Genomic DNA, 17,982 nt, shown 5'->3' on the forward strand with positions numbered 1-17,982 from the left:
CAAAATTTCCGGATTACCGTTTTTAAGGTTTAATTAATTTAGATTTATATATGAGAACAAATTAATATTTGAGTCGAAGGGTGAGTTTATTGTTTATAAACTTAAAACGGTTACAAATAAAATTAAGAATACTACTCGGTAAACATAACAAAAATAAATATAACTTTTTTAATCCAATAGAGTAATAGACTAATAAGACTTAATAATTTTTAATCTCTAAATAAAAAAAATAAAAAAAATAACCCTTAATCTAATTTTTTCAATATTGAAATCTAAATATATAGATACTTTCAACAAATATATCTTAATTTAAAATATCACTTTCAGCTTCCATACTTGAGGCATCATAAGTGGCCTCCCTCTCTCTCTCTAGAAGTATTGGCTTCCATCTCTCTCCATTGATTAATGGCGTAAAGCAATAACATCTCCGTTGCGTCATATTCACCTTCCAAGCAATTGAGGTAAACACATACCATTTTATTGTTATTTGCGAAGATGATGAAGATCTTCTTCTTCTTAGTTTAATTCATATATATTTGACACCAGGTGAAGGTGTGATGCATATTCTTCCTTTTAACACACTCACTATTTGACTAACTCTTTTGAGAAAGAGAGGTGGGTGTGTTCAGGGAGAAGAAGAAGTAGAGAATTAGCAATCCTGGGGAAGCCTGGAGACCTTTTCTTAGAAGGAAGATTATTCAATTGTTTCAATGAGATTACCGCCGCCATCGCCTCCGTTAGAATGAGTGACTCAGTTTACCACGTTCAAACCACCTCTCGACTCGCCCAATGGCGTATCGACAACTTCCCTTCCTGCACATACCGCAAGTCCGATCCTTTCATGGTGGGCAACTGGAATTGGTCAGTCTCTCTTCATCATTCAATCTCAAATAAATATGAAATTAATTGAAATTTGTTTTGTTCTGTTCCTCTTATCAAGGCATTTATCTGTAGAGAAAAGTCGGACAATGTTTATTAAATTATATCCAGAGACATCGAATTTAACGAGAGGCAACCCTCCTATTGCATCTTTCATCATCAAGATTATCTCTTCTGCCGGAGATCGGAAGACTTTGGTTCACCCAGGTAAAACCCTTCATAAATTTTCAAACTTTCTTGACTATCTATGATGGGTTTTGCTCATCAGATGTAATTTGCCCTGTTCTGTATACTTGCAGAAGTTACTGATAGAAAGCTCAAGAACAACGACGATTTCGTTTGGGCAATTGAGGTTCCGTTGACAGCAAAACTCATCATCGACGTAGAGTTTCTTGATTTGAAGATTTCTTCACAAAACGTATGCCTTTTGAGAAAGTTAATTAAATTGAAAAAAAAAACTAAGAAAAAGACACAGGATTGATTGCTTATCACTCGTTCCTTTAATCAATAATATATTTGTTAATCACATCCTTTTCAAAATATAAAAGACTAGTCTTTATTTATTATCTAAATAACTTGAATTTTTATAATAACCCTTTCAAGGTATAAATATTGAAAAATATCAGTTGTTCTCATTTTGATTTCATCCTATGTGAGGAAATGTTCAGGGTGGCGAGCCTTGTTCGATTTGGGCGGATGGTTACAGGCAAAAGCAATCAAACACATCAGCTCTCGAATCCCTCGGTCGAATGTTATCAGACAGCATTCACACAGACATAAAAATCAGCACTTCCGAAGGAACCATCCGAGCCCATCGCTCAATTCTCGCAGCAAGATCCCCTGTTTTCCACAGCATGTTTCTTTACGACCTTAAAGAGAAGGAACAATCCACCATAGACATCTCAGACATGTCGTTCGAAGCCTGCCAGGCTTTCCTAAACTACATCTACGGAATAATCCAGTCTGAAGAGTTCTTGACCCACAGGCTTTCCCTTCTTGCCGCTGCAGATAAGTACGACATCAAAGACTTGAAAGTGGCTTGCCACGATAGCCTCATTGAAGACATTGACGCTGTGAACGTTCTGGAGAGGCTACAGTGTGCTTATTTATATGGACTTCCTAAACTGAAAGCTAGTTGCTTGCAGTATCTGGTGAAATTTGGTAAGATATATGATATTCGAGATGAGTTCAATGTTTTCCTTATGTCGGGGAATCGAGAACTCGTCTCGGAAGTCTTCAATGCAGTGCTAATGGCATGGAAAGGTTTCTGAGACATAAATGTCAGACTCATATTTACAGAAGATTGCCAAGAAGATTGATTGCATTGTGCATAAGCAGGTTTGAAGGGTAGCTATACAACAAGCTTGTTTACCATCAAACAGGTTGATTATTTGTGTATACTGATGTAATATTATACTGTTACATACTTATAAAACTGGTGAATTCTGTGTTTTCTAAAGGGTTGTTTAATGTAGTTGATTTGAATTTAATCCAAAACTTTTTAACACAACAATATTTGGATCATATTGTCTAGTCAGTCCTTGAAAATTAGGTAATTTGAACAATTATTTAACAAAAAAACCACTAGAGGTATAATAACAGTTATTCAAATAAATCAAATGGAAGAATACACAACAAATTCTTAAAATCAACAATTTTATCATGACAAACGAAGTCTGCAAATTACACAAACCTAAATAAAGAAGAAGAGTTTGCAGAAGAAGAGTTTGCATTGGCATTCGATCTCCTTTTCAATTAAGGAAAAGAGTTTCGGATTTTACATTGAGAAATTGTGTGTGAGAGATAGAGTAGACCTAGAGAGGAGAGGGGGCGGAGAGGCTTACGAAAGGTCGTCCGGTTGCAGTTCCAAATGAAGCGGCCAAGGTACCGTTAATAGTTGGATGGCAGTAGTGCAGAGATTGCTTTAACTTGTGAAATCCATCTGTGAAGACTCCGAATCCGAACAAGAATCCTATCGCTAACACAATCAATATCAGGCAAGTGCATATCATGCATACCTTCGTCCCACAGCAAAGGCACATCTCTCTATCAATCTCTCCGGTGTAGATGACGATGAAACGGAATCTGAATCTTGAAATTCGGAAATGTAGAAGAATTAGGAGGTGGTGAGATGAAGAAGTTACAGAAACGGAAAATATATAAAGGGGGAGAGATAGATAGATAGACGGGGAGATAGGGAGTGGGCTTGATTCGGTTTACAATCCGAGTGTTCATCGTTTTTGTGTAATAATAATTTACCTAATAAGAATGTTAAAAATTATAATCACTTTTAAAGGGAAATTGGATGAAATAACCCTTACCATATGTAGTATAGTCTTACTAATTTTTTCATTTATAAACTTTTGTCAAGATAAAATATCTCTTTAGCCCTTTAATTTTAAAAAAAAATTCATTTTTTATTCCGTCGTTTCCCTTCTCCCCATTTGTCCCTCCCTCTCTCTCTTTTCAACTTCCCCTACCCCGAAGACGACCGATCAAGCCGAAGACGACGACGGCGAAAAGCCCCCCGAAACATCGACGACGATTCAAACCCTTCCTCTCCCCTGAACCCCGACGAGCCCCCGACGACAAATAAGAGCCTCCGACGAGAATCATAACTCCAGAACGACGAAGGTGAGTTTATCTTCCATGTTTTCCCGTTTCTATCCGAGTTTCCCATTTTCTATCGTTTATATTCCATGCATGCTGAAATGGAAGAATTGTTTAGGGTTTATTGTTTAGGTTTAGGTTTAAGTATGGGTTTAGGTTTATTGGCTGAATGAATAGTTTTGGGTTTAAAATGCTTCTGTCGAAGGCTGTTGCAGGCTGTCGATGGCGACGATGCATTTTCGCAGCCACCTGTGCATCCGTCGCAGGCGACGGTGCATCCGTCGACATCTGTCGCAGGTGGAATATACTATTCGCCTGCGACAGATGCACAGTCGCCTGCGACAGATGCACAGTCGCCTGCGACAGATGCACAGTCGCCTGCGACAGATGCAATGTCGCCTGCGACAGACGTCTTATTTCCTTTAAAGAAGTGGTATTTACTTTCATTATTCTAACATAATGTTTTTTTGCAGATGGCACCAACCACGAGGCTGAGTTGGGAAAGAAGAAGGATGATGATGTATTAGAATTGAGTTTAAAATGCTTCTGTCGAAGGCTGTTGCAGGCTGTCGATGGCGACGATGCATTTTCGCAGCCGACTGTGCATCTGTCGCAGGCGACGGTGCATCCGTCGGCATCTGTCGCAGGTGGAATATACTATTCGCCTGCGACAGATGCACTGTCGCCTACAACAGATGCATCGTCGTCTACGACAGATGCACTGTCGCCTGCGACAGATGCACAGTCGCCTGCGACAGATGCACAGTCGCCTGCGACAGATGCACAGTCGCCTGCGACATACGTCTTATTTCCTTTAAAAAAGTGGTATTTACTTTCATTATTCTGACATAATGTTTTTTTGCAGATGTCACCAACCATGAGGCTGAGTTGGGAAAGAAGAAGGATGATGATGTATTAGAATTGAGTCCAACAAAATTTCAGGGACAGAGTTTTCGGAGAAAGAAGAAGTCCACACAATTGGGGAACTACACAGATCCTAATGGAAAAACCTTTAAACACATTGATCCAGTAACTATCAATCCTCTTTTAAATTATGATAGTGAACTGATGAATGAGTTGAAACACTGGCTGAAGCTGCAGGATGAAGACAAGATAAATCTGGTTCTTTTCTATGCTGGTCGAGATTTGTTTAACAGAATGTTGAGGCCTCAGAATTGGATACATGATCAAGTAAGTTTTTTGTTGATCAAACTATTTTTGTTGATCAAACTGTTTTTGTTGATCAAACTGCTGTTAAGTGTTGTCATTTGATGTGGGTTGGGTATTGTATTAACAGCAGGACAAAGAGAAATAACAGCATGTTACATTCTTAAAAAAAGGGTTGCCAATTTCTGTCGCAGGCGACAGTGCATTTGTCACAGGCGACGATGCATTTTTCGCCTACGATAGATGCATCGTCGCCTGCGACAGATGCACTGTCGCCTTCGTCACCTTCATCAGATGTATATTCCACTGTAAAACCAATCAGCCAAGCTCTAAAACCATTCATCCATGACCTAACCTACAACCTAGACTCTAAACGACGAAACCCTAAACATTCATCCATTTCCGCGATAAAACGACGAAGGTAGCGTCTAACCTGAATGTTGAAGACGTTCCGGTTTCCTTGGTTTTGTTGATGAAGGACGTTAATGATGAAGGAAGGACGTTGATGATGAAGGAAGGACGTTGATGATGAAGAACGTTGATGAGGATGAATGGGGAAAGTTGATGAAGGAAGGACGTTGGTTGGTGGTGAGGGAGGGAAATGGGGGATAAGAAACTGAAAGCCACTGACATTTTAATTTTTTTTTAAATTAATGAGCAAAAGTGAAATTTTGCCTTGACAAAAGGTTATAAATGAAAAAATTAGTAAGGCTATGCTATATATGGTAATAACCCTCCTACGAGGGTTATTTCATCAAATTTCCCCTTTTAAATGCAATATTGAATATTCTATTCACTTAATTTTTATTTATTATTTAAATAATATAATATTATTTTTAAATATATTAATTATACAAATAACACCTAATAAATAAATATTTATTATTTATTTTAGTTGAGAAAAAATAACATAACAAATGTTCAAGATTAAAAAAAAATATTGATCAAAATTTTTAGATATAATTTTTTAATTTTATTTAATAATTTAACCATACTCTTTTATTTAATAAGTATTTTATTTATTTATTTATTTTAATTAAAATTTAAAATGATATATTAATAAAAAATTATAAAAATCATATATTTATATAATTGATTAATATTTAAAATTAAGTTAATAAAAAATATATAATATTATATATATATATATATAATAATAATAATAATAATATTATTAAATATTATTACAAATATAAAAATAACTAAGTTAACTATATAAGCTGAATTAAACTTATCCATATTTAGTAATCAAACTAAATAGTATTGCCTTGTAATAAGCTGAAATGAATAAGTTTTTTTTTTGATTTCCAAAAAATAGAATCTCATTTTATGATTAAACTTGCACAAATTGTTCAATTTGTGTCAAGAACTTAAATATGTGGCTCAAATTCTCAAGCCAATTATACATAATAATATTTTTCACTTTTTATTAAAATAAAATCATTTTATTAAAATGTTTAAAATTATAAAAATATTAACTCAGTTTAGTTTAACACAAAACAAACCAGGTAATTCAAAATTAAACTTATAAATTACATTAGAAAAAAACAATACTAAAATTAATCTAACTATCTTACATACTAGTACCATCATATTTAACTACTCTGAATGTTAATTTAGAAGTAGAATCCTCTGCTCCCAAATTAATATGCTCACACGTTTCCTCTCACAAGGGAGGGACAATATGATAAATAAATAAATTTTTATTGCCCCTCTCCTTGGGAGAGGAACATGGGGAACATAATAATTTGGGACCAGAAGATCTTAAGTGGTTGATTTATGGGATCAGGTCCTCTGCTCTCAATTTACCATGTTCTCATGTTCCCCTCTCACAAGGGGATGTACAATATCGTAAATAAAAACAATAAGTATTGTTCTTATTTACGTACCCCTCCCCTTGTGAGAAGGGAACATGGAAAATTGGATGCAGAGGATCCAATTATGATTTATGTATGCATTATTTATAACATTACACTTGATATGTTTTAGCTATTCCCATAAACTTGTCTAAAAAAATCATGTATAAAAAATCTTAAAAGATATACTATTAATAGAATTGTTATAATAAAAAAATTATACCTTAATGTTTGAAATCCTTCATGAGATTAGATTCTGTGCTTTCCTCACTAATGCTCGCCTGCTGAAAGTATGATGTATTCCGATCCCCAAATTGCATCCAATCCCCAAAAGTGTTAGGATCGGTGTTAACAATAGAGATGGGGTCTGACTACAGTTAACATCTTATTACTTTCAATTCGATTTTAACTTTGTTAGAAGTTAAAACTTGTTTCTATTCTTCACAAATCTTTATAAACTCTTGAAAAAGTTCAAGTGCGGAACAGTTTTTTAGATTTGAAGCATCAGACAAATGAATGCAATGAACGGAGAGTAAAGAACACATGGAGTTTTATGGATGTTCGAAGATAAAACTCCTACGTCACCCCTTCTTCCTCAACATGAAGGATATTCACTATAAAACTTTGATTTAGTACAGCGACTGCACAAACCCAATCAGAAAATACATGACTTAACAACCGCCTGTTCTGAACTTCTAGCTAACTCTCTGTTGAACAGAAAAACCTTTATTCAACTTACAATATTGAAATTTCACACAGAAAGAACAGTAGATGAATTACAGAATATTCACAGCGTGAGTACTTTTCACTTGAGCTTTTTAGTTAGAGAAATTCAGATAGTAAGCGCAAATGTATTCAAGATTAGCTAAGTCACTTAGTGATTCGTTCGTTGTCCTTGGGTATCTATTTTTTCTTGAAGTACACCAACGGTCGAATCTTCTTTGTGGACACGTGTCCTCCTTTTGTTGGACGGACGCCAATAATACAAAAGTACAGAAGAGCATAAACATTGGGATCGTGACTGTACCGAACTGATAGTGCACCAAATATTCTGATATTGTGTTGTACTAGAGCGTACAACATATCGTGGGCAATTTGAATAAAGGTGTACGTGGCAGTCGTTCATTTGTTAGGGCCAGCTGGCTTGTCAGACTGCTGAAAACGAGCACTACAGATGAACTGGATGAGTAGACGGATGCTTCCTTCAGACGACTTTTGAAGCAAGGCATCAGACGCTCTTCTTCAGACCTCGTCTGATGAAGATAGACGACATCTACTCACGCTCTTCTTCAGACCTTGTCTGCTGAATATAAACGACATCTACTCACGCTCTTCTTCAGACCTTGTCTTCTTGCGCTCTTCTTTAAACCTCGTCTGATGAAGATAGACGACGTCTCCTCGCGCTCTTCTTCAGACCTCGTCTAATGAAGATAGAGAACGTCTGCTTGCGCTCTTCTTCAGACCTCGTCTAATGAAGATAAACGACGTCTGCTCGCGCTCTTCTTCAGACCTCATCTAATGAAGATAGACCTCGTCTATATACGTTTGCTTCAGACCACGTCTGAAGAGACATACTTCTTTAGGTCTGTACCTGCATAAAAAGTAAATTGCCCAAATTAGTTTTGTTCAAGTCACAATTTAATTTTATTCAAGTCACAACTTAGTTTTATTTAATCACATCATTAAAATTATATCGTACTTATTCTCTTAAGCTAATTAACTATTTCTCTTTTAATTAATATTTCTCTTTTCTTTATTTAATTCAATCTAACAATTTCTCCATTTTTGATGATGTTAAAGTTAAGTTTAAATCAAATTAAAAAAACAGATCAAGTTAGAACATGAACTCAAAAACTACCCAATATTTTTAAAATCAAGAGTAAAATACATAAGATGATAGATTAAGGTTCTTCCCTTTTAACTCTTGGATTTACATCTTGAAGACCCCTTTCTCCTAATATAAGATGTTCCAATCGACCTCCTCCTCGACTACCACCGCCACCACCTCTATCGCCTCCACGACCACCTTGATCTGATTGGCAGCTACCTCGGCCGCCTTGAACAAGTTTCCTTTTGGGACGAGTGCCACGAGTGCTTGTTCCCATTCGATTGCTACCTTCCTCCTTTTTAACATTATCAGGATTGACATCAACAAGGGCTCTAATATTTGGCAGCTGCAACTTGAGAATATTCTTTGGCCTGGAAACGCCTAACGACTGCTTCTACTTCTTCTAAGCGTTCGGCTTCTACACTCCTCAGAGATTTGGTAACCTCTAGCAATTGAAGATTTAGAGAATCAATCAAAGACCTTGTCTCATTGTGAAGCTCAAGACTGAAGGACTTGGTCTGGTCATGAATATCAACATTTTGTTTGAGCATATTCTCATGCATCCTCCTATACTGAGTGTGAAGGATCTTTACTTCATATGTGTTTTGTAGAAGGTTTTTATTAGTGCTCTTCTAATAAGCAACTAAGGAAGCATTAGCTTTAGTGGTTACTGTAGATCTTTTTTCAAGATTTTGCATCCTAGAAGACATATCTTGTAAATTCTACTGCATTAGAGCCAACACATCTAGATGGATATCGTGGAAGCTCGTAGCTCCAGGAGAAGCTTCCTTAGAAGAAGTAGGGACATAGGAGACAATGCACGAATCAGCAAGAACAGAGCGAAGAGGATTGACATGAAAGCTTACTTGTATCGAATGCTCTAGTTCTTTGTTTTGGCTGGTGCTTGGGGAGAATTGATCATTGCCCTGGAGTCATCTCTAGCTCCTTGGATTTCAGTGCATAAATCCATTACGTAGCTTGATATATCTTCAGATCGATGACGATGATCAGGGAGGGAGTTGGATTTGGATTGTATGGGAGACTGACGTTTGGATTGTTGAGGAGATGGAAACCTTTCTTCAGATGCCTTCTTATCAGACGAAGAAGAGGACTCAAAAACTTTGGCTTCAGACGCCCTTTGGGATGGACACGTTCCCCCTCAGTAGACGAGGTTTTCTCTTGTTCGGACGACTTTGAGGGTTCCCCCTCAACTGATGGCGTTTTCTCTGGTTCGGACGAGGGGGGAACTTCAGACGTCTCCTTCTGAATAGGCATAGGCGTCTTCTCAAACGTAGGAGAAGTAACCTCCTTATCAAGAGGAAGTTCTTGTTGAACTTCAGACGGGAGGGGAGTCTACTTAACATAATGACAATCAAGGAATCGTCTTTCCTCAACGGGCGATTTAGCTTGCTCAATGAGGTTAGGAGCATCTTCTCAGCTTTGAAGATTTGACGAGGCTCGCCTTGAGGAGACGACATTTCATCAATGCTTATCACTAGCTCATCATCTTCTGTGCAGTTGAGCTCTACACGCGATGGTTTTTTCGAAGAGCATTCGACCGAGAGGACTTAGTGAGATGAACGAATCGAATGACAGTGGAGCAATATGACTCCATTAGCAAACTGAGGCGGTTAATGATCTTCACTTCCACTTGAGCCTTCTTGTCAAAGGAACTGAAGTTTGCTTTCCTTTGACAAAAAAGAGGATAAAGTGCGTGCCATTTTGCATTTGCCACTACGAGCTCTCTTCGCTTAAGAGCCTCGTTGACATTTTTCGTTTTTGTCTAGGAGAAAATTGACTTATCCATTTTCAACAACTCCTTCCACTCCTTCGCTATGTTTTATTGGTGATAATTTCGGCATATGGAGAGTGGATTCCATGGCTCATCCACGTATCGAATGCTTCAATATTTCAGCCGCTTTCACCTCGTCATTCTCCATGATAAGGTCGAGCGTCTGATCTGCTTCGGATAAGTGTTCAGGAATGAATTCAGCCACACCTTTTCCTTTCCCTAGAACTTCGACATGTTTAGGAACTGGAGCTAGTTCTTTGAAGAAAATGTCCTGAGTCCCTCGGGCTGCCCTAAGCAAGGAAAATGGAGACATGTTCTTAGAAAGAACATTCTCTAGAATGACAACAACAGTAGAGACAGCAGCCGTTTGGACGGGTGCTTCTTTAGTAATAATAGTAACAGCCGAAAGCACATCCTCCTACTCTACTTCAGGAAAGGCAACGTCAATGGTACCAGCAGATTCGGCCGCCACTGGTTCAGCATAGAAGACACTCGTGTCTTCCCCTTGAATATTCTCAACAAGTCGACCTACTAGCTTAGTAGTTGGTCCATCAGCTTGTTCCACTATGGGAACTTCAATAGAGGGCGCTATGACCAGATGAACAGATGTAGTTACCTTGGATGCCGTATTAACACTAGCACGGGCAAGTGCCTCTAACAACGTCTCGCGTTGAATGGATAGAACATCGTCCAAAGACATAGGTGGAGTTATCTTGGAGGTCATCTGAATAGCTTTAGATGCCTCTGTCTAATTAGTTGGGATAACTTCTGTCTACTGAGTTGTGTTAGTTTTCGTCTAATCAGCACTAGGAGCATACGTCACATCCCTCTTCTTCGTTGGAGTAGCCACAACGTTGGCTGATCGTGACAGCGAGATCAAGGATAGAAGAATAATAGAGAAAGGGGTTTCCTCGACTCTTTCTATTTTATGAATGGAGTCAACTTCTCTAGATTCTATAATAGGTGCCCTCTTCTAGCTATTGGAGCTCGCGATGGACTCCATGACAGAATGCTTAGCCCTCTTCATATGAGTCTTATGACTAAAAGTCACATGACGTTTGGACTGAGTGATCGACTAACCACTCGTCTGTTGAGTAGAGAACTCAGACTTCGATTCCTTGACGATCTTCATACGCGTCAGGAAGTTCTTCATGGTTACGCACGTCATTATTCGACAGGGGTTACACCTACCAGGACTTGAAGATGCTCCAAGAGCTGACCGAGTTTGACTAAAAAGTCCACACTCTACTTGCTCAATGGAGAAACCATCTAACAAATAGTGGAGAAGAGAACAGACGCCCAGTTGACTACCATCCTTCTAGTTATGGCCACTATATACTCAAACCGGTCTTGAGTGTAGGAATCGAAAGACCCTACTCTCCCTTGAATAGATTTTGTCACGATATCATTGAGAAGGCAGAAAGGGTATTTGAAGAGATTCTTCTTCCCGTTGATATTGATCGGATCGCCAATGTCCGAAAATAAGGTTTGCATTTCCGCCATGATCTCGGTCGGAAGCACGGCGTTGAATGTGAGACCCTCCGTTGGAAGTTCAAAGAACTCAACAAAAGAGGTTTCAGAGATAGAGATCTTGACACCCTTTACCGTCGCCTCGATCGTATCATTAACATTCTTCCCGAAACTAAAGAACTCTAAGACTTCCTCTTCATAGAGAATAAAAGGACCGCCGAGGAACTTCTTAAGGCCAAACGCCTCCAGGGTTTTAAACATATCAACAACATCCTGTTGTTCATATACATAGATAAATTCGAAATCTACCTACAAGATATTTTGAGACAATGAAATAGTCTTCTTAGTCATCTTTAATGTTTGAAGAGAGGAGTAAGAAGATTAGGATTTCTAGAGAGATGACAGAGCGCAAAGATATTCTAGGGTTTTCAAAAAAATCTCAAGAAAAGCGTGAAAATCTTTTTTGGAGTGTAAGGAACCCTTAAAAAGAATTTTAAAGGCACACGTTCAAAAGAAACCATTTGAAAAATAAACCATCATTTAATTACAAACGTTTTCCCAAGAAGAGTCATCATTTAAAAGGACGTCATTTAAAAACCATCATAAAGACTATCATTAATTAAAAGATGTGCATTAATTAATAGTTAAATGTATTAGTCACATTTTTAACATTGATAGACACGTGTCTTCATGTTATTCGATATTCTATAAATGTGACTGTTCATTTTTTGGGCGGGAAAGGTACATGGACAACTCATTCGACATTGGATAGCTATCCCACTCGTCCGAAGATGAGACATTAATGAAGCACGTAGATGAACATCGTCTATGCTATTCACATGCCTTGCGTCTAAGCTGGGTAGGCGTCTGTTCAGACGACGTCTAATCACGCACGTCTAAAAATGCATAGCATACGTCTGTTCGAATAACGTCTGATCACGCACGTCTATATATGCATCAGACGTCTGTTCAGATGACGTTTGATCATGCACGTCTACAGACGCATTAGACGTCTGTTCGGAAAGAGTTTGATTACACACGTCTACAGATGCTTATCATACGTCTGTTTGGACAACGTCTGATCACGCACGTCTATAGACGTTTAATATACGTCTGTTCGAATGACGTTTGATCACGCATGTCTATAGATGCTTAGAATACGTCTATTCAGACGACGTCTGATCACACACGTCTACAGATGCTTAACACACTTCTGTTCGGATGGCGTTTGATCACGCACGTCTACAAACACTTAACATACGTCTGTTCAGACAACGTCTTATCACGCGCGTCTATAGACACATCAGATGTCTATTTCATATTTAGACGTCTAACCAAGCTAAATTTGTAAGATTCTTAAGCACAACTCGTCTGATACATGGCTTCTTTAGACAAATAATCTAATCAGTCCGATTTAAGACATCTGTCTACACACGTCTGTCCAACTACTTTATGAAATAATTTCCCCCTCAATTTGTGCATGTTTAATTAATTAAATTAATTTAGGTCTACAAGACCTAAAATATTTCTAAAGCAAGAAAAATTAGTCTCAGGGAGTGGCTCCGTGAACACGTCTGCCACTTGATGATCCGTTGGAACATATTCTAGACGAAGCTCTTGGATGAAATGGTGTCGGATGTCGATATGCTTCTTCTGAGTGTGCAACATCGGGTTATATGTGATCTCTATGGCACTGGTGTTGTCGTAGAAAATGGGTGACTCGTCCGCCTCAATGCCGTAGTCCTTTTGTTGTTGTTGAACCCACAAGAGTTGAGAGCAGCAACTGCCTGCAACAAGGTACTCGGCCTCTGCTGTAGACGTAGCGACAAACGTCTTCTTCTTGATGAACCAAGAAATCAGACGATCACCAAGGAATTGACAATTCCACTAGTGCTCTTTCGATCGATCTTGCATCCTGCATAATGTGCATCAGAATTGCTAATTAAATTGAAACTGGAATCCTTTGAATACCACAGTCCCACATTTTAAGTTACCTTCAAATATTTCAAGATACGCTTAACAACAATATAGTAAGATTGTTTAAGGTTAGTCTGAAATCTTCCGTAGATGTCGACAATAAATAGGATATCTGGCCGGTTAGCAGTTAGGTAGAGAAGTGAACCGATGATCCTTCTATATGTAGTGATTTTGACACTCTGGCCATCTTCATCCTTGTTGATCTTTCTGGAAGAATTAATTGGAGTGGCAATAGCTGAGCAACTCTCCATTCCGAACTTCTTTAGCAGCTCCCTTGTGACTTGGCCTAGTTAATAATATGCCATCTTCAAGTTGACGAACTTGAAGACCTAGGAAGAATGTCAATTCTCCCATCATACTCATCTTGAATTTGTCTTACATCAACTTAGAAAATCTCTCACATAGTTTGGGGAAGTTTGGGGTTAGTTGACCCAAATATAATATCATCAACATAGACTTGAACAAGGAAAATATGAGAATCTTTAACAAATCTAAACAAAGTTTTGTCTACTGTGCCATTTATGGAATCATGATCAAACAATTTTTTTTATTAAAGTGTCATACCAAGCTCTAGGAGCTTGCTTAAGACCATACAAGGCTTTTCCAAGTTTAAAAACATGATTTGGAAGATTGTGATCTTGAAAGGCAGGATACTGTTCAACATACACATCGGACCCAAATGCACTTTTTACATTCATTTGAAAAACTTTAAAATTTTTGAATGATGCATAAGTTAGGAAGATTCTAATAGCTTAAAACCTAGTAACATGGGCGAATGACTCCTCAAAGTCAATTCCTTCCTCATGCCTATAGCCTTGAGCTACCAATCGGACTTTGTTTCTCACAACCAAGCCATCTTCACTAAGCTTGTTTCGAAAAACCCATCTAGTTCCAATAACCGATTGATCAGTCGGTCTTGGAGTCAAATGCCACACTTTATTTCTTTCAAATTGGTTCAACTCCTCTTACATGGCATTGATCCAATCTGGATCAAGAAACACATCATTGATCTTCTTTGGTTCAATTTAAGAAATAAAGGAGGAAATTTCCATTTCATCCAATAATTGGTGTCTGGTCTTAAGAGGAGTATTAGGATTACCAATTATAAATTCTCGTGGATGATTTTGTTCCTTTTGAAGCTTGGTTCTAAGGGATCAGACGTCTAGTCAGACAGCCCCACGATGTCTGAACTGTCAGCCTTCTGCTGACTTGTATTTTGGACGTCTAGTTGAATATCAACCAGATCAGCCATCTGATCCGACGAGTATATCCTGTTGACCGGAGCTTCATCATCACTATTAGATTTAAGACTTGTTGCTTCTAATTTGTTTGCAATTTCAATGAATTCGTCAGAATTATTTTCAACATATTCATCAAAGACAATATAATAGGATTCTTCAACAGTTAAAGTTCGATTATTATAGACTTTATAAACTTTACTGACTGAGGAATATCCTAACATGATTCCAACATCTGCCTTAACATCAAACACAACCAAATGATTTTCCCATTATTGTGAATAAAACACTTACACCCGAATATCCAAAAGTATGAAACTTTAGGAATCCTTCCATAAAAGAGTTCGTAAGGTATTTTGCTAAAGCGTCTATTAATCATCGGCTGGTTTTGAGTGTAGCATGTTGTGTTTATGGCCTCTACCTAAAGTTTTTGAGAGACACCTGAATCAACAAGCATAAATCTCGTTGCTTCCTTCAGTGTCCCGATTCTCCTCTCAGCAATACCATTTTGCTGTGGAGTTCTAGCTCTAGAAAACTCATGTCTAATGCCAGACTCCTCGAGGTATGAAGTCAGACGTCCGTTGGTGAACTCGGTTCCCCGATCACTTATAATCTTGATGATGCTTAAAGATTTTTCGTTTTGAAGTCTTCTAAGGATCTTAATTAAATTCTCAACTGTTTGATCCTTAGAAGGTAGAAAAATAACCCAAGTAAATCTTGAAAAATCATCAATCATGATAAGGGTGTAACCCTAAATCATTTGAACAAATGTTGTTAATGATTTTAAAATTCAGGTGGTTTAATCTTTTATGCCATAACCAATTTTGATCATTTTTGGCTACCATGCATAAAGGTTCATACGTCATGTTTTTCCAATTCATTTTGTAAGAATTTCCTACTCTACTTCTGGTCAATAGAGTATTACCTTATTAATCCTTAACTAGGTAGACATGTTTTTGAAAATTAATAATATAGCCATTGTCACACATTTGGCTGATACTGATTAATTTGTAGCACATGTTTTCAACAAGTAGCATGTTATTGATGGTTAGGTTACCAAAGATAATCTTACCTTTATTATCATCACCAAAGGTGATCTTAGGTCCAATGCATTTCGCACTTCAGTTAGACGACGTCCATCTCTGGTCATATGTCTCGAACAACCACTATCTAGATACCAAACAAATTCCTCTAAATAACTGACCTACTATACCTATAAAGAAACTTATTTACAGCTTTTTGGTACCCACATTCAATTGAGTCCATGGTTGATCAGTCCCTTGGGAATCCATATTTGAGTTATTTTGATGGATTTCCCATGTTGTGTTGTGAGCAGTGCGTATGATTTAGGCTTAGTAAATGTATTCCTTCTAGAAGATGTTCCATTAATCTTTGTTAGGATCGGGATCGCCCTTGGAGGACCGGAGTTCCGGTTTCTTAAGGGAGAATGCTTACAACAACACAACACACACTATAGGTGATAGTACAGTTAGAGACTAAAACCGTTTCTTAACACTACACAAGCTGTCACAGACTCTTGAACCGGGTTCAAGGGCGGAAATGTCTATTTCAGCTTGAAGTAACACTTAGAGTTTGGATGATATTTACAAGGAATCGGTTAAAGAGGATAGATAGACCGATTTGATTAAGGAGGAGGATTATGTTTCGGTTTGGTTTGAAGTAAGTGATGGTTCAGTTTTGAGTGAGTAAGCCGGAAATAAAGAAAATAACACGAGACAAGATTTTTTATGGATGTTCGGAGCAAACTCTCCTACGTCACCCCTTCTTCTCAGATGATGAGAAGGATTTTCACTAACTTGAATGTTACAACACTCACACAATGCCGAACGAGTCTTAATCACTACTCGTCGGTTACACCACTCACACAGTGATGTAATACAATAACTCAATACAACAACAATGCTTTCAAGAATTGAAACTACTATTTAGAGTCGCGCGTGAGATTTCCCTTTACTGTTGGATGTTCAATTCTCTCTCTCTTGTAAGATTAGAACCGAGGTTTAATGAAGACCCTTTGTCTTCCTTTTATAGTGGAGGATATCCTAACGGTTACCTTTTTCTCTCTCCGTTGGATTGGTCATCTAAAGCCACGCCGGTTAGATATGTTGCGTGCACGTTTAACCTTTCTAACACTTGGCAAGCATGCATGCACCGGTCGGGTTCTGATGACATGAGCGGCTTGCATATTTGGACACATGGAAAACATGCACGCTCCGACCGCCTGATTCAGATTTTGCTTCGGATCTTGGATAAGCAGATCATCATTGTTTTTATGGCATGCTTCTGATCCGGATCTTATTTTCTTGTATATTTCCAAGAAATTTCTATCTTCGTCATATTACGTCATCTTATATTTCAAAGTTTCCCGTTGATCTTTTCGTAATTATGAGCCGGCTGGAATGGAAAGTTATTGCTGGCCGGTCCGGTTAGAGTATTGAAGCCGGTTTCTCTTGATCATGACTTGATCATTTTGGAGCCAGATTACTACGGTATGTTCTCCAGCCGGTTTATGTAGCTTGATCTGTACCTGCACATGGAAATTGAGATTAATTAAGTTCTTTGGCCGGTTTAAAATTAACTTACTTAATTTTTCTAACAATTTCTCCCTTTTTGATTATTTAGAATAAATATTCAAAACTTGTAATGTGTGGCCGGTTTAAAAATTAATCTACTTAATTTTTCTACCAATTTTCCCTTTTTGATTATTTAGAATAAATATTCAAAACTTGTAATGTGTGGCCGGTTTTGAGAGAACTTAATTTTGACCGGTTTCGAAAAATATGTTTAGCAATTTCTCCCTTTTTGATACTTTTCAAAGAAAAGTTTCAAAACAAGTTACTTTTTCAAAAATGCAAATTATAATTGAAATTTAACATGTTTTGAAAATAGCTAAGTTCATAAACCTGGATAAAATAGACGATAAGTAAAATTGATAAGTTCATAAGCTTTAAATATAAAGTGAAGAAAGAAACTAGGGGTCGGATGGTCCTCCCTTTTCTTTGTCTTTCCGCTTGGCCTCCTGCTCTTTCCATTCTATTTCCCTTTTGCCCGCGTTCATGTACCAGCCGACTAATAGACTTGTTCTTTCGGGAGGACGTTGGTTGAATTGAAAAAGACCGTCTGCTGGTCTAGATGATCGAGGCG

General features: G+C 37.8%; 2 protein-coding genes across 2 annotated transcripts; one reads left to right on the plus strand and one right to left on the minus strand.

The window, feature by feature from the left end:
* Positions 1–320: 320 nt before the first annotated feature.
* On the plus strand, positions 321–2,387 carry LOC124938327 (BTB/POZ domain-containing protein At1g55760). Its single transcript, XM_047478749.1, has 5 exons — positions 321–461; positions 547–861; positions 941–1,086; positions 1,179–1,297; positions 1,548–2,387. The coding sequence occupies exons 2-5, from the start codon at positions 743–745 to the stop codon at positions 2,148–2,150; spliced, it is 987 nt and encodes a 328-aa protein (XP_047334705.1). The 5' UTR covers positions 321–461; positions 547–742; the 3' UTR covers positions 2,151–2,387.
* An 89-nt stretch (positions 2,388–2,476) lies between these two features.
* On the minus strand, positions 2,477–3,071 carry LOC124940680. The gene is made up of 2 exons (XM_047481212.1): positions 2,971–3,071; positions 2,477–2,933 (listed from the first exon to the last, which is right to left on the minus strand). The coding sequence occupies exon 2, from the start codon at positions 2,919–2,921 to the stop codon at positions 2,694–2,696; it is 228 nt and encodes a 75-aa protein (XP_047337168.1). The 5' UTR covers positions 2,922–2,933; positions 2,971–3,071; the 3' UTR covers positions 2,477–2,693.
* Positions 3,072–17,982: the final 14,911 nt, after the last annotated feature.

This window comes from Impatiens glandulifera, chromosome 5, assembly GCF_907164915.1.
Source record: "Impatiens glandulifera chromosome 5, dImpGla2.1, whole genome shotgun sequence".
NCBI lineage: Eukaryota > Viridiplantae > Streptophyta > Magnoliopsida > Ericales > Balsaminaceae > Impatiens > Impatiens glandulifera.